Genomic DNA, 21511 nt, shown 5'->3' on the forward strand with positions numbered 1-21511 from the left:
AATCTGGCAGAGGAGTGACTTGTACAGTTGACGATTACTACTATTTTTAGCTTGTTGAAATTGAGGTAGCTACTTTTTTCTTTGGTGGACAGTGATATTCAGTAAGCTGTTTATTTTTCACAGTCCTTTGTGCCTTCTTGTGTCTTGAAGAATCATATGATGTATGTTAGGTATGAGCGAAGATATAATTTGCTTTTCTACTTTCTATTTTGTGAAATAGCGGATTTTGGTTTTGCTCGTTACCTACATAGTAACATGATGGCTGCAACACTGTGTGGATCCCCGATGTACATGGTGAGTGAGTGTTTGCATCCTTGTGTGTTTAAAGCGTGGCTCCATAAGCATTGGAATTTAAATATAATGCTTGCTTCCAAATAAGATGTGATCTTACATATAATCCAAGTTGTTATTACTAATGTTAATTATATTACTGATAATGCTGTAATGCAGAAATCTTTTGCCTTAGCATAGTGAACTATAAAAGTAGGAATGCTTAGAAAACACCTTATGGGAGCACTTCTTCAGCCGTAGGATGTGCTCATCTTTTGCATGTTAACTCTCTTGACAGGATCCCTATATTGTAGATGTTTTTTCTATTAGCCTCACACTCAAAGCTGAAATATCTCAGCTTTCCCCTTTATCCTCTCATATAGATATCATCATGTATTATAGGGTTAGGTTATGAAATTTCTAAACTAATGTGCAGTGTTAAGTCTGGAAATACCTTAATTCTAGAGCTTCAGAATTATGTGAAATGTACCTATTTCAGTTCTAAGTTTAAAATGGGTTTATATTAAATTCAGAATTTCTCTAAACTAAAATCAACTTTGAACTATTAATCAAATTTCAAAAAAAATTTTATCAGATTTACTGTGGATGATAATTTTACTGCTTATATATAATAAATTTTATATATTTTAAATTTGTAAAAAATATAAATTTTAAAATTACTTTGTACTTCCTGAGTATAAAATGAGTTTAGCCTTGAGGTTAGAGTGCTTTGGCTGATTATTATTATTATTATTTTTTTTTGAGACAGAGTCTCGCTCTGTCGCCCAGGCTGAAGTGTAGTGGCCGGTTCTCAGCTCACTGCAAGCTCCGCCTCCCGGGTTTACGCCATTCTCCTGCCTCAGCCTCCGAGCAGCTGGGACTACAGGCGCCCGCCACCTCGCCCGGCTAGTTTTTTTTTTTGTATTTTTTAGTAGAGACGGGGTTTCACCGTGTTAGCCAGGATGGTCTCGATCTCCTGACCTCGTGATCCGCCCGTCTCGGCCTCCCAAAGTGCTGGGATTACAGGCTTGAGCTACCGCGCCCGGCGCTTTGGCTGATTATTAAAGGAAATTGACTTAATAAGAAATTTGCTAAGGAAAATAAATAAAAATGTTATCTCTGAGCTGGATGTAGTGATGCATGCCTTTGGTCCCAGCCACTTGGGAGACTGAGGCAGGAGGACTTCTGAAGCCCAGGAGTTCATGGCCAGCCTGTGAACACAGCAAGACCCCATTTCCAAAAAGAATTAAAGTTAAAAAGAAATGTTACATGTGGGAAATCAAACTATCTTTAAGTATATTTTCCATTTCTGTTTAATATTTGTCCTGATTAATGGTGTATTTAAAAAGCAAAATTTGGTGAGAGGTGGGAAAATACCTGTAACAAAGCAGCATATAAATGGTTTTGCTTTTAGGACAATTTTTATTATTGTGTGGGGTTTTGCGTCATAGTTTTTATTACTGTAAAAGTGTTCAGATTACAAAAAACATAGGGAATAATATAGCAAACACCTATGTACCCACCATCCATATTTCACAAGGTTAGCATTTTGCCATGTTTGTCTTGATCTTGTTTTTGAAAGAAATAAAATAGGCTGGGCATGGTGGCTCATGCCTGTAATCCCAACACTTTGGGAGGCCAAGGCAGGAGAATCATAAGGTCAGGAGTTCGAGACCAGCCTGGACAACATGGTGAAACCCCGTCTCTACTAAAAATACAAAGAATTAGCTGGGTGTGGTGACAGGCGCATGTAATCCCAGCTACTCGGGAGGATAAGGCAGGAAAACTGCTTGAACCCAGGAGGTGGAGGTTGCAGTGAGCCGAGATCGTGCCGCTATACTCCAGCCTGGGTGACACAGTGAGACTTGTTCTCAAAAAAAAAAAAAAAAAAAAAAAAAATATATATATATATATATATATATTTATTTATTTATGTATGTATGTTGGAGACAGCCCAGGTTCCTTTTGTACTTCTCCCTGATTCCATTTCCTCCTCTGCTCCTTTCACACACCTGAGGGGACCTCTGTCCTATGGTGTATGTATTTTATACACCATGGCCTATGGTGTGTATTTTTCTTTGTTATTATTTTGGTCCTCTCATTGTACTTTATGTGTCCATTATAATCAGTTGAACATTTGTTTCTATAACTTGCCCCTTTTCATGCAGCATTGATTTTGAGATTTACTAGTAAATATATGATAATATGTTGTAAGTTCATTGCCTTATTATTTGTTAGGGAACTATCACAGGGTGTTGTTTTATTCTGGTAGTTTGTTAGGAGTGTCACCTTTAGCAGTTAATTAATATGTGCATGTTAATTATGTAAATACTGCATGCCCCTTAAATTTCTCTGTCCCCAGGCTCCTGAGGTTATTATGTCTCAACATTATGATGCTAAGGCTGACTTGTGGAGCATAGGAACAGTGATATACCAATGCCTAGTTGGAAAACCACCTTTTCAGGTAGGCTGACTTTTTTCTTACGTCCTCAGTTTTGGGATCTTGTCATTTTATAGTTGCGTTTGATTTGTAAAATGAAGAATACTTTGAAAGCAGTGTTTTTGGCTCCTCTGTGACTTACTTTGATTCTTTTATAGGCAAAAACTGCTTTAGTGAGTCAGAACATCTTTTGGTTTTCCCCTTTTATCTGCTTGCCCTTTGTAGTTGAACTGGGCATGCAGTCTGTTGTATGTTGGGATCAGGGCTAACAGCCTGGTGGGAAATGGGTGTGAATGGTGACACCACAGCTTCCTGGTTAGCCTGGTTTTGAGATCCTGGAATCCACACGAGGGCTGGGGCTGTCTGGGGAGATCTCTGGAAACCATCTCTAGCTCTCTATTCCTGACACTGCTAGGTGAGAGGGAGGTAATTATGTACGCTTTATGGAAATTATTATGGGTCTGTCTTCTCCTCTCCCCCAACATCCTGTCAAAAAGTGACCCTGTAGAGTATAATCACGAAGATTTCACTTGAGTTCATATTGTCATGTTATAATTTCTTATGTTTTTTTTTTTTTTTTTTTTTTTTTTTGAGACGGAGTCTTGCTCTGCCACCCAGGCTGGAGTGCAGTGGCCGGCTCTCAGCTCACTGCAAGCTCCGCCTCCCGGGTTCACGCCATTCTCCTGTCTCAGCCTCCCGAGTAGCTGGGACTACAGGCGCCCGCCTCGTCGCCCGGCTAGTTTTTTGTATTTTTTAGTAGAGACGGGGTTTCATCGTATTAGCCAGGATGGTCTCGATCTCCTGACCTCATGATCCGCCCGTCTCGGCCTCCCAAAGTGCTGGGATTACAGGCTTGAGCCACCGCGCCCGGCCAATTTCTTATGTTATAAAGAAGATCTTTGAATTTGAAAACTGGAACAAAATGAAAATATTTGCCCAAGATAGTATTAAGAAAATTAGTGACACAGCCAGGTTAAACACTTTTAATTTCTTAGTCTAGTTTGCATTGTGGAGGAGGCTTCTACATTTAAGCAGTTGTTGTTACCAGCTACTTGTTGCTGTGGAGAGACTGCATAGTAGCAGTATACATAGTTCTTTTCTTTGAATTCCTTTAGGGTCCGAAGGTAAAGTACACCTGAATTTTACCCCACAATAACGTACTTATTGGGCAGGTCATGTAACCTTCAGAATAGTGACCCTTAATCTATTCTAAGTTTCAGGCTTCTCTGAGAGTCTGACCTCAGAAAAGGTACCTCAGAAAAGGTACATTATACTCAGATGTACAGAATTTTCACACAATGTCATAGGTTTTATGACTTCCTAATGACCAGTTATGGCTCCTTCAGCAATCCATGGCTTTCAAGTTGAGAATCTATGTTCTGTAGCAAGAATATGAGCGTCATCTCTCTTTCCTTTCCTCCTCCCTCATACTTTCCCTCCTTTCCTCTGAATCCCTTCCTTGAAACTCCCACTCCCTCAATCCGTTAAAAAAAAGAATATGAGCGTCAATCATATGATTTGGAAGTTTTGCCCCCATTGTTTAGGAAATTAAACCTTTTTTTTTTTAATAGGCCAATAGTCCTCAAGACTTAAGGATGTTTTATGAAAAAAACAGGAGCTTAATGCCTAGGTATGTGTTTAGATTACACTGGGTTTTACTATTTGTGAACACAGTGTTGTTTATTTGAACTGTTTGTGTTTTATGTATTCTCATTTTTGAATTCTTTTTCAGTTGATAATGTGAAAGCATTTGTTATAGCAAATTGGAAAATTGCTGGCACATCATAGGTGTCTGTGTAGTACTGTACTCTTTTCTTTCTTTTTTAAAATGTAAATTTGAAAGAAAAAGATTCGGAAGTTACATGTGTTCCTTGTGGGGAGGGTAATATGGACAGAATAGATACGCAGAAAGTAGAAAGTGAATTCCCCACAGCTTTGCTCTCTTCTTTAGGGGTAACAAGAGTTTGCTGTGTCTCTTTCCACATAGTTTTTGTGGGAGTTCTTTATACATGTTTGAGTGCTTGTTTTCCTTTTGTTTTCTCTTGAGCTTGTATCTTGAGATGAGTGCTTGTTTATGTATGTATTTATACACACACATAGTTTAAGACAAATTACGTCATATTTTGTGAGTTGTTTACAGTGTCCTTTTGTTTTTTACTTTGTAGTACATCACAGATGATGTTCCTCAACAGGATGTGGAAGGCCACTGTATGCTTTTTTATTTTGAGACTAGAGTCTTGCTCTGACGCCCAGACTGGAGTGCAGTGGCACGATCTAGGCTCACTGCAACCTCCGCCTCCCTAGTTCAAGCAATTCTCCTGCCTCAGCCTCCCTAGTAGCTGGGACTGTAGGTGCCCGCCACCACACCTGGCTAATTTTGTATTTTTTTTTATTAGTAGAGACGGGGTTTCGCCATGTTGGCCAGGCTGGTCTTGAACTCCTGACCTCAAGTGATCCTCCCACCTTGGCCTCCTAAAGTGCTGGGATTATAGGTGTGAGCCACCATACCTGGCCAACTGTATGCTTTTTTTTTGTTTGTTTTTTAATGATTAATAGACTATTTAGGCAGGAGTACATATAGTCATCGACAGACTTAACATGAGAGATTAAATGTCTGACCCAATTTTCCTCTCCGGATGAGCTTTTCTTTCCTGTCCCTTTCAGTTTTGAAAACATAATAGCAGAAGAAGAGGGGTCCAAGTCCACACAGAGCTCCCAAGAGTTAGTTTTTAGGAGTGGGTCTGAAATTAGGGTAGGTATTTGCTGATCTCGCATAGGTCCAACGAATCAAGGCAGGATCTTCGATGAGCCCTCTGCAGTTGGGGTGGTTGTACTGAAGCAGGTACTCTCGTTTCAGCCGGACTCTTATGGCCAACAGCTCAACTTGCACCCATTGGGTTTCTGGAGATATGTCGTATTTGGCTGGGTCGAGGGCTGGGGGCAGAGTGGCCAGGCGCGATGGAGTATACTTTGGAAACGACATCTTGGTGACCCAGGGCACAACTGCACCTGCCACTGTATGCTTTTAAATGCCACAGAGAGTTCCATAGATGTACATTATTTTATTTAATCAGATCCCTGTTTTCATTTTTTGGTCACTACAAACAGGCTCTAGTGAAGTGTGTATGTATATGTGTGTGTGTGTGTGTGTGTGTGTGTGTGTACACCTTTGTGTGCATTTTGTTAGTTTGGATTCCTAGAAATGGAATTGTCAGACCAAAAGATACACTTTCCAAATAGGCTATCCCAGTGAATACAGCAAGATAGAAGACTGCCCCTTTTCCCTCATTTTTACCAACACAGAATGTTAGCGGATTTGATGCTGCACAAATGCGTGAGGACCAGTTAGCTATTAATTTAATTTGGATTGTTCTCTTCATTAGTGAGTTTGGCTCCTTTGTATTTGTTTAATATCTTTTTCTTTTTTTTTTTTTTTTTTTTTGAGATAGAGTCTTGTTCTATTGCCAGGGTGGAGTACAATGGCATGATCTTGGCTCCCTGCAGCGTCCACCTCCCGATTTCAAGCCATTTTCCTGCCTCAACCTCCCAGGTAGCTGGGACTACAGGCAGGCTACCACGCCCGGCTGATTTTTGTATTTTTAGTGGAGACAGGATTTCACCATGTTGTTCAGGCTGGTCTTGAACTCCTGACCTCAAGTGATCCACCCGCCTTGACCTCCCAAAGTGCTAGGATTACAGGCATAAGACACCGTGCCCAGCCTGTTTAATATATTTTTGTAATTCTTATTCTTTGAATTGTGTACTTCTATTACTTCACTCATTTTCCTATTGCTTGTTGTTTTCATATTGGATGTTAGGAAGTTGTATTAGTTCTCACTTGTGTTTAAGTGCTGCCCTTTTCCAGATGGAAATGGAGGTGGCTATTTTGTAATAGAGAACATTATAGCAACTATTAGTGCAAGATTGAAGTCATGGTAAAACTCCACATTGGGCTTGTGAGGTGCCTTACTCCTGCAGATACTCAGATAACAACAAGCACAGTACAGGAATCTTCTCAATTTGATGCTATTTCTCAAAGGCAGTTTAGTAGCACTTTTTTTTCCTTCTTTAGATGACTCTTACATGGTCTTCTTCGTATAAATGTATTGGTATTTGTGAAACCACATATATGTTTTAGTTTACTATATGGAAGGCAAAAATTAATGTTGTTTATATATATAAACTTATCACTTAGGTGGTTGTGTTTTTCCTTTCCCCCAGTATTCCCAGAGAAACATCACCTTATTTGGCTAATCTCCTTTTGGGTTTGCTTCAGAGAAACCAAAAAGATAGAATGGACTTTGGTAAGAAATAGTTTCAACTTTTGCATGCTTTCTGACTTCATTGTTTTATGTGCTGAAAGATTTAAAAAATAGAGATTTCAGAAGAAAATTGAAGTCAGTTTCGCTTTTCTTTTTGTTTATTTTCTTCACCAGTTTTGTAAATATTTATTGAGTGTTTATTACTATGTTCTAGGTACGGGAGATAGAGTAATAAAATCACTGTCCTCATGTAGCATATATTCTAGTGGTAGAGAGAGACAAGAAACAAATTAAAAACCATAGTTAGATATTATATTAGAAGTTGCTAAGTATTGTGGGAATAAAGAAGTGGGGGTGGGGTGGGGGTGGGGATTGAAATTTTAAATAAGATAGTCAGTGAAGACCTTATTGAGAAAGTGACATTTGAACAAAGACTTGACTTGAAATGAGAGTGAGCCATGGGATATCTGTGGGAAGAGCTTTTCAAGCAGAGTGAACAGCCAATACAAATGCTTAGGGCTGGGAACATGCCTGTAAGCTTGAGGAACAACTAGAAAGCCAGTTGAAGACTTGGGTTTTTCCACAAAGTGTGATGGGAGCCATTAGAGAGTTCTGAGTGGAGGAAAAGTGATCTGACGAATGTTTTTAGAAAGGATCAAGCTGGCTGCTGCTTGAGAATAGACTGTGTGCATATAAGGGGAAGAGCAGAAGCTGGGAGACTAATCAGGAGACTCTTGTCGTTACCCAGGTGAGAGATGAGTGTAGCTTCGACTAGGATAATAGCAGTGGAGGTGGTAAGAAGTCTTTCTGGAGGTAGAGGCTACGGCATTCACTGAAGGATTGAATCTGAGGGTGTGAGAGAGAAGACTCAAGGATGACTCCAAAGTTTTTGGCCTGATCAGCTGAAAGGATGTTGTCAGTTACAGTGATGGGAAAGACTGTGTGGATAGAACAGGCAATGGGGACAAGATGAGTTTCTGTTGGATATGTTACATTTAAGATAACCATTGGATGTCTAAGGGTGGATGTCAGAAGTGCACTTGAATTTCAGAAAAGTCTAGACTGGGGGCAGATTGGGGAGTTGTCAGCCTGTGGTTGATATTTTTAAAAAAAATTTTTTTTGAGACAGGATTTTAATCTGTCACCCAGGCTGGAGTGCAGTGGTATGATCATGGCTCACTGCAGCCTCGACTTCCGCAGGCTCAGGTGATCCTCCAACCTCAGCCTCCCCAGTACCTGGGACTACAGGTGTACAACACCACCCCTGGCTAATTTTTGTATTTTTTTGTAGAGACAGGGTTTCGTTATGTTGTCCAGGCTGGTCTCAAACTCCTGGGCTCAAGCGATCTACCCACTTTGGCCTGCCAAAATGCTGAGATTACAGATGTGAGCCAACATGCCCAGCAATATTTATTAAATAGATTATTTTCTCTTTTTTTTCCCCTTTATTTGAGAAAAGGCCTCACTGTATTACCCAGGCTGGACTGGGAATGCAGTGGTGTGATCGTAGCTCACTGTAACCTTGAACTCCTCGGCCCAAGTGATTCTCCCACCTCCGCTTCCTTAATAGCTGGGACCACAAGCCTGCATCACCACAGTCGGCTAATTTTTTGTTTTGTTAATTTAATTAATTTATTTGTTTTGAGACGGTGTCTCACTCAGTCGCCTAGGCTGGAGTGCAGTGGCGCGATTTCAGCTCACTGCAAGCTCTGCCTCCCGGGTTCATGCCATTCTCCTGCCTCAGCCTCCTGAGTAGCTGGGACTACAGGTGCCCGCCACTATGCCTGGCTAATTGTTTTGTATTTTTAGTAGAGACAGGGTTTCAGCGTGTTAGCCAGGATGGTCTGGATCTCTTGACCTCGTGATCCACCTGTCTCAGCCTCCTAAAGTGCTGGGATTACAGGCGTCAGCCACGGCGCCCGGCTTTGTTTTGTTTTTGAAACGGAGTGTCGCTCTGTCATCCAGGCTGGAGTGCAGTGGCACGATGTTGGCTCGCTGCAACTTCCGCCTCCTGGGTTCAGGCAGTTCTCCGCCTCAGCGTCCCGAGTAGCTGGGATTACAGGCACCCGCCACCACGCCCGGCTAATTTTTTATATTTTTAGTAGTGACAGGGTTTTTCACCATCTTGGCCAGGCTGGTGTTGAACTCCTGACCTTGTGATCTGCCCACCTCAGCCTCCCAAAGTGCTGGGATTGCAGGCGTGAGCCACCATGCCCGGCCTGTTTTGTTTGGTTTTTGAGACGAAGTTTTGCTCTTGTTGCCCAGGCTGGAGTACAGTGGCACGATCTTGACTCACTGCAACTTCTGCCTCCCAGGTTCAAGCGATTCTCCTGCCTTAGCCTCCCAAGTAGCTGGGATTACAAGTGCCTGCCACCATGCCCTGCTAATTTTGTTTGCTTGTTTGTTCTTTTGAGACGGAGTCTCGCTCTGTCACCCAGGCTGGAGTGCAGAGACGCGATCTCTGCTCACTGCAACCTCTGTCTCCTGGGTTCAAGCGATTCTCCTTCCTCAGCCTCCTGAGTAACTGGGATTACAGGAGCACGCCCCTATACCCAGCTAATTTTTGTATTTTTAGTAGAGATGGGGTTTCACCATGTTGGCCAGGCTGGTCTCGAACTCCTGACCTCATGATCCGGCCTGCCTCAGCCTCCCAAAGTGCTAAGATTACAGGCGTGAACCACTATGCCTGGCCTAATTTTTGTATTTTTTTTTTTTAGTAGAGATGGGGTTTTGCCATGTTGTTTAGGTGTGTCTCGAACTCCCGGCCTCAGGGGATCCACCTGCCTTGGCCTCCCAAAGTGCTGAGATTGCAGGCGTGAGCCACCGGGCCCAGTCCAGTCGGCTAATTTTTTTACCCTTTTGTAGGGATAGGGTCTCACAATATTGTCAGCGCTATTCTCGAACTCCTGGCTCCAAGCAATCTTCTTGCCTCAGCCTCCCAAAGTGCTGGGATTACAGGTATGAGCCACTGTGCCTAGTCAAAATAGATTATTTTCTAGTGTACCGTTTAAATTCTTTCATTGAGTCTTCTGGCTTTTTTGTGCTATTTGTTATTTTTTTAAATGATTGATCTAGGGATTACAGTATGCATCTTAATTTATCACAATCTACTTTATGTAAATACTAGTTGAGGCAGGGCATGGTGGCTCACATTTGTAATCCCACCACTTTGGGAGGCTGAGGTGGGCGGATATGAGGTTAGGAGATCAAGACCATCCTGGCTAACACGGTGAAACCCCATCTTTACTAAAAGTACCAAAAAAATTAGCTGGGCATGGTGGCAGGTGCCTGTAGTCCCAGCTACTCGGGAGGCTGAGGCGGGAGAATGGCATGAACCCGGGAGGCGGAACTTGGAGTGAGCCAAGATCTCGCCACTGCACTCCTCCAGCCTGGTTGACAGAGTGAGACTCTGTCTCCAAAAAAAACAAAAACAAAAGCAAAACAGAAAACTAGTTGAATTCCATTAAAATATAGAAGCTTTGTTCCGTTAATATGGCTTCATTTGCTCTTCCCTTTGTGCTATTATTGTCTCACATATTATGTCTATGTTGTAATCTCAGCAGTGCAGTGTTACAACTATTGCTTTATACAGTCTTACCTCTTTTAAAGAAGTGAGGAGAAGAAAGGTGAAAAACATGTATAGTATCTTTTTGTGTGTTTCTCTTTTTTTTTTCTGAGACAGAGTCTTACTCTGCATCCAGGCCTAAGTAGAGTGGTACAAACATGCCTCGCTGCAGCCTTGACCTCTTGGGCTCAAGTGATCCTCCTGCCTGAAACTTCTATGTAGCTGGGACTACAAGTGCACAGCACCATGCCCAGCTAATTTTTTTTTTTTTTTTTATTATACTTTAAGTTCTAGGGTACATGTGCATAATGTGCAGGTTTGTTACATATGTATACTCGTGCCATGTTGGTGTGCTGCACCCGCCCAGCTAATTTTTAAATTTTTTGTAGAGAGGTTTTTGCCATATTGCCCAGGCTGGTTGCCAACTCCTGGGTTCAAGCAAACATCCTGCCTCAGCCTCCCAGAGTGCTGGGATTACAGGTGTGAGCCATCATGCCCCGCCTTAGAGTACTATTTTAGCCTATACATTTATCATTTCTGGCACTCTTCATTTATTCTTATGGACTCAAGTTACTGTTTGGTGTCTTTTTTTTTTCTTTTTGTATTTTTTTGTATCTCTTTTTTGTTTGGTGTCATTTTTTTTTAGCTCATATAATTCTATTCCTTTCCTCTTTTGTGTTGTCATATATATTAATTTTTGTATGTTACAAGCAAAACCCAGTCGTACAATTTTATAATTATTTTATACAGTTGTCCTTTAAATTGGTTAAGAGAAAAATATATAATGTACTCTTCTATAATTATCTGCATAATTACCAATGCTCTTTATACAGATTCTCAGAATCTTCATTTATCTGGGAATGTCATTATTTCCCTTTATTTGCCTTCACTTTGGAAAAGTGTTTTTTTGGTAGATACTGAATTCTTGGTTGTTAGGATTTTCTCCAGCCAGTACTTTGACTATGTCATCTTACTGCTTTCTGGCCTCCATTGTTTCTGATGAGAAGTCACCTGTTAATCTTACTAGTCTCCCTAGTGGATGATGAGTCATTTTTCTCTTAGTGCTTTTGAGATTTTTCTCTTAGATTTTCAACAATTTTAACTGTGATCTGTCTGGATGTGTATCTCTGTGTTTATCCTGCTTGGAGTTTATTGATCTTTTTTGATATATAAATAAATGTTTTTCACCGAATTTGGGGGAGTTGTCAACCATCATTTCTTTTTTTCTTTTTTTCTTTTTTTTTTTTTTGAGAAGGAGTCTCGCTCTGTCACCCAGGCTGGAGTGCAGTGGCCAGATCTCAGCTCACTGCAAACTCCGCCTCCCGGGTTTACGCCATTCTCCTGCCTCAGCCTCCCGAGTAGCTGGGACTACAGGCGCTCGCCACCTCGCCCGGCTAGTTTTTTGTATTTTTTTAGTCGAGACGGGGTTTCACCGTGTTAGCCAGGATGGTCTCGATCTCCTGACCTCGTGATCCGCCCACCTCGGCCTCCCAAAGTGCTGGGATTACAGGCTTGAGCCACCGCGCCCGGCCCATCATTTCTTAAAATATTCATCTGTCCCTTTCTCTTTCTCTTCTCTGAGACTCCCATTACGTGCACTTAATGGTCTGTGCTTGATAATATCCCACATCTGAGTCTGTTCATTTTTCCATATTGTTTTTTCCTTAGAGTTTTTCAGATTGGAAATATCTATTGATCTGTTCTCAGGTTTGCTGATTATTTTATTCAGTTATTGTACTTTTTAACTCCAGAATTTCCGTTTGGTTCTTTTTTATAATTTCCGTCTTTTTCTTGATATTCTTTATTTGATGAGTCACTGTCTCCTGCCTGAGTCTCCTGCATAGGTGGGACTACAGGCACCCTCCACCATGCCCAGCTAATTTTTTGTATTTTTAGTAGAGTCGGGGTTTCACCATGTGGGCCAGGCTGGTCTCGAACTCCTGGATTCACATGATCCACCCACCTCGGCCTCCTAAAGTGCTGGGATTACAAGCATGAACCACTATACCCGGCTGGCTTTCTCTATTTTTAGAAATGTATTTATAATAATTGCTTCAGGCCAGGTGCGGTGGCGCAAGCCTGTAATCCCAGCACTTTGGGAGGCCGAGACGGGCGGATCATGAGGTCAGGAGATCGAGACCATCCTGGGTAACACAGTGAAACCCCCTCTCTACTAAAAAATACAAAAATCTAGCCGGGCGAGGTGGCGGGCGCCTGTAGTCCCAGCTACTCAGGAGACTGAGGCAGGAGAATGGCGTAAACCTGGGAGGCGGAGCTTGCAGTGAGCTGAGATCCGGCCACTGCACTCCAGCCCAGGCGACAGAGCGAGACTCCGTCTCAAAAAAATAAATAAATAAAATAACTGCTTTAAAGTCTTTGCTAAGTCCAGCATTTGGCCCTCTCACGACAGTTTCTGTTGATTGCTTCATACCCCTGTGTATGGGTCATACTTCTTTGTTGCTTTGCATGCCTTGCAGTTTTTTGCTGAAAATCAAACATTTTGTACAATACAAATAGCAACTTTAGATTTGCAGCCTCCCCCTCTCCCAATTGGGGGTTGTTCTTTTTTTTTTTTTTTTTTTTTTTTTTGAGCCAAAGTCTTACTGTGTTGCCCAGGCCAGAGTGCAAGGACACAACTCAGCTCACTGCAACCTCCACCTCCTGAGTTCAAACGATTCTCCTGCCTCAGCCTCCCAAGTAGCTGGGATTACAGGTGCACACCACTACGCCTGGCGAATTTTTGTATTTTTAGTAGAGATGGGTTTCACCATGTTGGCCAGGTTAGTCATGAACTCCTGACCTTAAGTGATCTGCCTGCCTCGGCCTCCCAAAGTGCTAGGATCACAGGCATGAGGCATGATGCCTCGTCGGATTGTTCTATTTGTTTAGTAATTTGCCTGGACCAAGTCCGTGGAATATTGTTTTCCTTGCAGTTTTTTAACATTGATTTATCTCCAAAGTTGTTTTTGTATTTTTTTCAGTTAAAAAAATTGTAAAGCCCAGTTTCCTAGGGATCACCCCTGTGTCTACAGTTTTTAGTGGTCAGCCAGTGATTGGTCAAAAGTGGTGCTTCGAGACAGTAAGTTACCATCCTTTGTCCATTGATCTCTGTGTGACTTGGGGAATGCATTAAAAGTTCAAGCACAGCTGGATATGGTGGCTCACATGTGTAATCCCAGCAGTTTGGGAGGCTGAGGTGGGCAGATCACTTGAACTCAGGCGTTTGAGACCAGCCTGGACAACATGGTGAAACCCTACTACTAAAAATAAAAAAATTAGCTGGTGTTGTGGTGTGGGCCTGTAGTCCCAGCTACTCAGGAGGCTGAGCTGGGAGGATTGCTTAAGCCTTGGAGGTCAAGGCTACAGTGAGCTGTGATCATGCCAGCGTCCCCAGCCTTGATGACAGAGTGAGACCCTCTCTAAAAAGAGGAAAAAAAAAGAAAATGTTTTATTTATCTTGACTCCAATCTTTATTATTTCTTTCCTTCTACTAGTTTTGGACTTAGTTTGCTGTTTTTCTAGTTCCATAAGCATGCAGTTAGCTTATTGATTAGATGTTTCTTTTTTTTTGAGACGGAGTTTTGCTCTGTCACCCAGGCTGGAGTGCAGTGGCGCCATCTCAGCTCACTGCGACCTCCATCCAGCTTCTGGGTTCAAGCGATACTCCTGCCTCAGCGTCCAGAGTAGCTGGGACTGCAGGCTCACGTCACCATGCCTGGCTAATATTTTGTACTTTTAGTGGAGACAGGGTTTCATCATGTTAGCTAGGCTGGTCTCAAGCTCCTGATCTCAGGTGATCCACCCGTCTCAGCCTCCTAAAATACTGGGATTACAAGTGTGAGCCAGCATGCCTGGCCTATTTCTTCTTTTTTTTGAGATAGAGTCTTGCTCTGTCACCCAGGCTGGAGTGCAGCAGCACAATCTGGGCTCACTACAACCCCCGCCGCCTGGGCTAAAGCAATTCTTCTGCCTCAGCCTCCGGAGCAGCTGAGATTACAGGTGCCCGCCACCACACCTGGCTAATTTTTTTGTATTTTTAGTAGAGACGGGCTTTCACCATGTTGGCCAGGCTGGTCTTGAACTCCCGACCTCAAGTTATCTGTCCGCCTTGGCCTCCCAAAGTGCTGGGAGTGTAGGTGTGGGGCACTGCATGTGGCTCCATTTCTTCTTTTTTAAAGGAGGTGTTTACAGGTATATTTTTCCCTCTTACTACTGCTTTTGCTACATCCCGTAAGTTTAGTATGTTGTGTTTTCATTTTCATTTGTCTCAAGATATTTTCTCATTTCCCTTGATGACTTCTTTGACTCAATGGTTGCTTCAGAGTTAGTATTATTTGGCTCTGTGTCCCACCCAGATCTCATCTTGAGTTGTAATCCCCATGTGTCTGGGGAGGGGCGTGGTGGGAGGTGAGTGAATCAAGGGCGCGGATTTCCTCCATGCTGTTCTCGCGATAGTGAGTTCTCACAAGATCTAATGGTTTGAAAGTGTGGTACATCTCCTTCCTGCTCTGCAATCGTAAGACATGCTTGCTTCCCCTTCGCCTTCTGCCATGATTGTAAGTTTTTGAAACCTCCCCTGCCATGGAGAACTAAATTAAACCTCTTTTCTTCATAAACTGGCCAGTCTCAGGTAGTTGTTTTGTTTTGTTTTTTTTAGGGACAGAGCTCTGTCACCCAGGCTGGAGTGCAGTGGAGCAATCTTGGCTCACTGCAACCTCCACTTCCTGGGTTCAAGCGATTCTTCTGCCTCAGGCTCCTGAATAGCTGGAATTACAGCTGCGTGCTGCCACGCCTGGCTAATTTTTGTATTTTTAGTAGAGACCGAGTTTCACCATGTTGTGCAGCTGGTCTTGAACTTCTGTTCTCAAGCGATCAGCCTGCCCGGGCCTCCCAAAGTGCTGGGATTACAGGCATGAGCCATTGCTCCCGGCCTCAAGTAGTTCTTTATAGTGTGTGAAAACAGACTAAAACAAGAGTGTTTTGTTTAATTTCTACATATTGTGGGTTTTCCCGTTATTTCCTCTATTATTGATTTCTAGGTTCTTTTTTTTTTTGAACAGAATCTCAAAAGGACAGGAATGAACCACTGTGCCCAGCCCTCGATACCTACTTTTATTCCATTGTGATTGGAAAAGATAATCAATCACCATGATTACAGTCTTTTGAAATTTATAGGCCAGGCATGGTGGCTCATATCTGTAACCTTAGTGCTTTGAGAGGCTGAGGAAGGAGGACTGCGTGAGGCCAGGAGTTTGAGATTAGCCAGGGCAACATAGTGAGAACCTGTCTCTACAAAAAATTTTAAAAATTAGCTGGGTGTAGTGGTGTGCACCTTTAGTTCCAGCTTCTTGGGAGCCTGAGGTAAGAGGGATTGCTTCAGCCCAGGAGTTTGATGCTGCAATGAGCTAATTGCACCCCTGCATTCCAGCCTGAAAAACAGAGTGGGACATTGTCTCTGATTAAAAAAAAAAATTTATTAAGACTTGTTTTGTGGCCTAAGGTGTGGTCTGTTTTGGAGAATGTCTCACGTGCACTTAAGAAAAATATATGCTCTGCTCTCGGAGACTAGAGTACTTTGTGTGTGTCTGTTAGGTCCAGTTAGTTTATAGCATTGTTAAGTGCCTCCATTTCCTTATTGATGCTGTATCTGGCTATCCTATGCATTACTGAAGGTGGGATATTGAAGTTTCAACTATTGTTGTACAAATCTCCTTGTCACTTCAGTTGTCAATGTTTGCTTCATGTATTTTGGGGCTCTGATGTTTATAAATCTTAAATTTGCTTGGTTAATTGACCCTTCTATCATTATTTAATGTCTTTTTTTTTTTTGAGACGGAGTCTCTGTTGCCTCGGCTGGAGTGCAGTGATGTGATCTCGGCTCACTGCAACAACCTCCACCTCCCAGGTTCAAGCAAGTCTCCTGCCTCAGCCTCCCGAGTAGCTGGGACTACAGGTGCCTGCCACCACGCCCAGCTAATTTTTGTATTTTAGTAGAGACGGGTTTTCACCATTTTGGTCAGGCTGGTCTTGAACTCCTGACCTTGTGATCCGCCCTCCTCAGCCTCCCAAAGTGCTGGGATTACAGGCATGAGCTACAGCGCCTAGCCCTTTTTTTTTTTTTTTTTTTCTTTGAGACAGGGTCTTACTCTGTCACCTAGGCTGGAGCGCAGTGGTGCAATCTTGGCTCACTGCAACCTCTGCTCCTGGGCTCAAGCGATCCTCTCATGTCTGCCCCCCAAGTAGCTGGGACTACAGGTGCAAGCCACGATACCTGGCTAATTTTTGTATTTTTTTGTAGAGAGGGGTTTCACCATGTTTCCCAGGCTGATCTTGAACTCTTGAGCTCAAACGATCCACCTGCCTCCAGCCTCCAAAAGTGCTAGGATTACAGGCTTAAGCCACTGTACCTGGCCTTATTTAATGTACTTTTTGTCTTTTATAACAGTTTTCAATTCAAATTCTATTTTGTCTGATAGCCAACCTTGCACTTCTCTTTTGCTTGGAATAGTTTTTTCCATCATTTTGCTTTCAATATATTTGTGTCTTTAAATTTAAAGTGAGTCTCTTTTTCTTTTTCTTTTTTTTTTCTTTTTTTCTTGAGACGGAGTCTCACTCTTTCACCCAAGCTGGAGTGCAGTGGCACAATCTCAGCTCACTGCGACCTTGGTGTCCGAAATTCAAGCTATCCTCTCACTTCAGCTGGTTCCACAGATGTGCAGCACTATGCCTGGCTAAGTTTTTTGTATTTTTGGTTTCACTGGTCTTGAATTTCTGAGCTTAAGCGATCCGTTTGGGATTAGAGGCGTGAGCCACCTCACATGGCCTAAAGGGAGTCTCTGTTTACAGTTTATAGTTGGATTATTTCCTTTTAATCTACTTTGCCAATCTCTGCCTAGGGAGATCTATTTACATTTAAAGTAATTACTGATAAGGAAAGATTTTTGCCATTTCACTATTTTTATGTCTTACAGCTTTTTTGTCCCACATTTATTCCATTACTGCTCTCTTGTGTTGTTTTTTTTTTTTAATAGTGATGTGTTTTGATTCCCTTCTCATTGCCTTTTGTGTATAATTTTCCTTGTGGTTACCTGGGGATTACATATAACATCTAAAGTTACTGAATTCATATTAAGTTAACTCTAGTTGCATACAAAAACTACTTCTGTATTGGTCTGTCCCCCCTTTATGTTGATATCACAAATTATGTCTTTATAATAATTTTAATGCATTTGTCTTTTGAACTCTGTAGAAAGTGAAAAGTAAAATTACAAACCAAAATTACAGTACTATTAGATTTTAAATTTCTGTTGCATTTATCTTTTCCAGAGATCTTTATGTCTTCATGTGGCTTTTCTTTACCGTCTAGCTCTTTTCATTTCAACCTGAAGTACTCTCTTTAACATTTCTTATAGGGGAGGTCTTGTTATGGTAATGAATTCCCTTTGCTTTTGTTTTTCTGGAGATATTTTAATTTCTTCCTGAGTTTTGAAGGACAGTTTTGTGGAATGTAGAATTCTCAGTTTACTTTTTTTTTTTCTTTCAACACTTTAGATAATATCCCACTGCCTTCTGGCCTCAAGATTTCTGATGGGAAATTGGGTGATATTCTTATTAAGAATCCCTGTACATTACAAGTTGCTTCTCTCTTGCTATTTCCAAGATTCTCTCTGTCTTTTGAAAGTTTGATTCTGTATCTCTGTGTGGGTCTCCTCAGTTTGTCTTAGAGTTTTTGGAAGTTGCTTTTTTTTTTTTGGAGACGGAGTTTCTCCCTTGTTGCCTAAGCTGTAGTGCAATGGCAGGATCTTGGCTCACCGCAACCTCTGCCTCCCAGGTTCAAGCGATTCCCCTGCCTCAGCCTCCTGAGTAGCTGGGATTACAGGTATTTGCCACCATGCCCACTAATTTTGTATTTTCAGTAGAGACAGGGTTTCTCCGTGTTGGTCAGGCTGGTCTCAAACTCCCTACCTCAGCTGATCCGCCCACCTCCGCCTCCCAAAGTGCTGGGATTATAGGCGTGAGCCACCACGCCCGGCCCAACCTAATTCTTATCTTAGATACAAACAGCAATACTTGAAAATGTCAGACCAGAGAAATCATTAAGACATGTTTAATGAAAGTACTTAGCAAATTAACCCTGATCTTGTAGTTTTTAGGGAAAAAAGTGACTTTTCCTGTAGTAATAGTTGTGATACTAACAGAGATTTGTGGAAATATACTCCAGGATTTTGGTTTGCTAATGCATAGTATAATATGGAAATCCGCATTGGTATTTAAATAAGATGGACTGGAATTTGAATTCTAGTCCCTCACCTTACTAACTCTTTGACATTGGACAAGAAACGTGGTCTTTGTGTGCTTTTAATTTTCTTACCCATGATAGGAGGATATATTTCCTCTGATAAGGTTTTTGAAGCACCCAGTTCATTGTCTTAGTGAATGTCGAATACTCAGTAGAGGATAGCTGTAATTGTTTCCATGTCAGGGAAAAGATGAAATGGTCTGAATACCTGTTTTCTTAATGTTTGTAAAGTTGGAATAAAATTAAGTTCATGTAGTTGGAAATATTTATACCTATTAGGGAGAAGTTAAGCTGAGAGTTGCTGAGAAGTTAACCATGAGAATTATTGTCAATAGTGAAACAACTATTGAATGTATTATTTTTGTAGTTTTTTTTTTTTTTTTTTTTGAGACGGAGTCTCACTCTTGCCCAGGCTGGAGTGCAGTGGCGCGATCTCAGCTCACTGCAAGCTCCGCCTCCGGGATTCATGCCATTCTCCTGCCTCAGCCTCCCGAGCAGCTGGGACTACAGGCCCCCGCCACCTTGCCTGGCTAATTTTTTGTATTTTTAGTAGAGATGGGGTTTCACCGTGTTAGCCCGGATGGTCTCAATCTCTTGACCTTAGGTGATCTGCCCGCCTCAGCCTCCCAAAGTGCTGGGCTTACAGGCGTGAGCCACCATGCCTGGCCAGTTTTTTCTCTTTTTAATGTGAAACCAGCATTAGGAGTACATCTAGGGGCAAAGGATAGTTTGTTGTATAAATCAGCTGCCTCAATTTCTTCTTAGGACAATTAACAGCTGTAGTTCACATGGGTTCTACACGGGCCTGGAGATCACAGTTCTCCTGTGGGGCTGTCCACTGCGGGGTGGCATATGTTAGAGAACATGTCTGTGTAAGTAGCATCAGAGTATGTTGTGTTGGTGATAGCTGTTTTGAAAATTCATAATTACTTAAAATTTGTTGATTCATTATTTTATATGATTATAAAAATAATTTTTATAGAGGATTTATAAAAAATATGCTTTTATATTTAAAGGAAATGGAGGCTATATAAAGAAGTTAAATTCTGATCTCAAAGACGTTGTGTTGAATACGTTGAGAAAAATAACCTGGTTGATATTTTAGTCACTGTCTCTTTAAAGGTTACATTCTCATTTCTTGTTACAGAAGCATTTTTTAGCCATCCTTTTCTTGAGCAAGTTCCAGTAAAAAAATGTGAGTACCCATTTTTTGTATTTTCACTTAAAGAATGAATGCAAGCTTTAGGAAAAATTAATTATTTTTATTACAAAATTAATCTTTTATTGTGCCTCTTAAAATTTCATTGAATTTACTTTTTTTTTTTTTTTTTTTAAATGGAGTCTTGCTCTATCACCCAGGCTGGAGTGCAGTGGTGCAACCTCTGCCTCCTGGTTTCAAGTGATTCTCCTGCCTCAGCCTCCGGAGTAACTGGGATTACAGGCGAGTACCACCACACCTGGCTAATTTTTGTATTTTTAGTAGAGACGAGGGTTCACCATGTTGGCCAGGCTGGTCTCAAACTCCTGACCTCAAGTGATCCTCCTGCCTCAGCCTTCCAAAGTGGTGGGATTATAGGAGTGAACCCCTGTGCCTGGCCTGGTTTTCTTAGATACCTATGATTGTGTTTGTTGAATAACTGTTCTATTTTTCCTTTTGAAACAAAGTTGAAATAGTTTTAGTAATTGCTGCATTTTTAGTTTCATCAGCAGATGTGGTAATAAATAGGTGAATGCAAATTTTCGGGGAACACAAAGGTGTAGCGGTTTTGGCAGGTGTTTCTATTATACAGGTCATGTGACTGCACTACAAAATGATGTAGTTCATTTGTGTTTCTTCCTCTAGCTTGCCCAGTTCCAGTGCCCGTGTATTCTGGTTCTGTCTCTGGAAGCTCCTGTGGCAGCTCTCCATCTTGTCGTTTTGCTTCTCCACCAGTAAGTTCTGGTTTTATTAAAAATAGTTTCAGAGTTAGTGCTATTACTTCTGTTCTCAAATGGAGCATGAACATACACTGTGGATATTCTTTTTATGTGTGATGTTTACTAATGCAATTGAGGTTTGGGAGAAAGAACATTATAGGTAGGTCAAATGGACCAGTATTTGGACCTCTGCCCATATGTTACTGTGTAAGCTCCAGAAAGAAATATCACCTCTCTGGGCCATTTTCCTCTGAACAGTGAGTACAGTAGTATCACCTTTTTATACCCTATGGTGTTTTGGTGATGATACTTACAAAGAGTACCCATTACAGGTGGATAGGCAATAAATATTTATTTTATATGAATGCTATAGACATGAGCTTGGATTTTTTTTGTATGTGGAATTTCTACTGATAGAGGAGTCACCTCTGAGCCAGATTTCACTGACTTAAGATTCTCTTAATCATGATTTTTGGCGCTTTAAGGTGGCTTCTACTCAAACCTCTTCCTTTCGCTGAAGCTCCCAAGCCATTTTCTTCATGGCTGTGTTCCCTCCCATTTCAGTACTTCTTCCTAATCCTGAGGCCTTCTGGTCAGTCTTGTCACTTCCTACTCCACTCTCCCAGGGTTTTACCTAGCTTTCCTCTTAGGTTTTTTTTTCCTTTTTTTTTTTTTTTGAGATGGAGTCTCGCTCTGTCACCCAGGCTGGAGTGTAGTGGCGCAATCTTGGCTCACTGCAACCTCCGCCTACTGGGTTT

General features: G+C 41.7%; 1 protein-coding gene and 1 pseudogene across 6 annotated transcripts in view; one reads left to right on the forward strand and one right to left on the reverse strand.

Annotated features, from left to right (window-relative positions):
• Positions 1-21511, forward strand: part of ULK2 (unc-51 like autophagy activating kinase 2) — a 103301-nt gene that overhangs the window by 27317 nt on the left and 54473 nt on the right. For 4 of the 6 annotated variants that reach the window (XM_030923443.1, XM_030923442.1, XM_030923445.1 and 1 more), the window contains exons 7-13: positions 221-294; positions 2633-2734; positions 4282-4340; positions 6932-7014; positions 9838-9930; positions 19984-20031; positions 20680-20768. In XM_030923443.1, the coding sequence (XP_030779303.1) occupies positions 221-294; positions 2633-2734; positions 4282-4340; positions 6932-7014; positions 9838-9930; positions 19984-20031; positions 20680-20768 (548 nt within the window). The remainder of the gene's footprint in view (positions 1-220; positions 295-2632; positions 2735-4281; positions 4341-6931; positions 7015-9837; positions 9931-19983; positions 20032-20679; positions 20769-21511) is intronic. The other 2 variants (XM_030923447.1, XM_030923446.1) reach the window with 1 other exon arrangement.
• LOC104680713 lies at positions 5304-5693 on the reverse strand (annotated as a pseudogene).

The sequence above is a fragment of the Rhinopithecus roxellana genome, chromosome 19 (assembly GCF_007565055.1).
Source record: "Rhinopithecus roxellana isolate Shanxi Qingling chromosome 19, ASM756505v1, whole genome shotgun sequence".
Lineage (NCBI taxonomy): Eukaryota > Metazoa > Chordata > Mammalia > Primates > Cercopithecidae > Rhinopithecus > Rhinopithecus roxellana.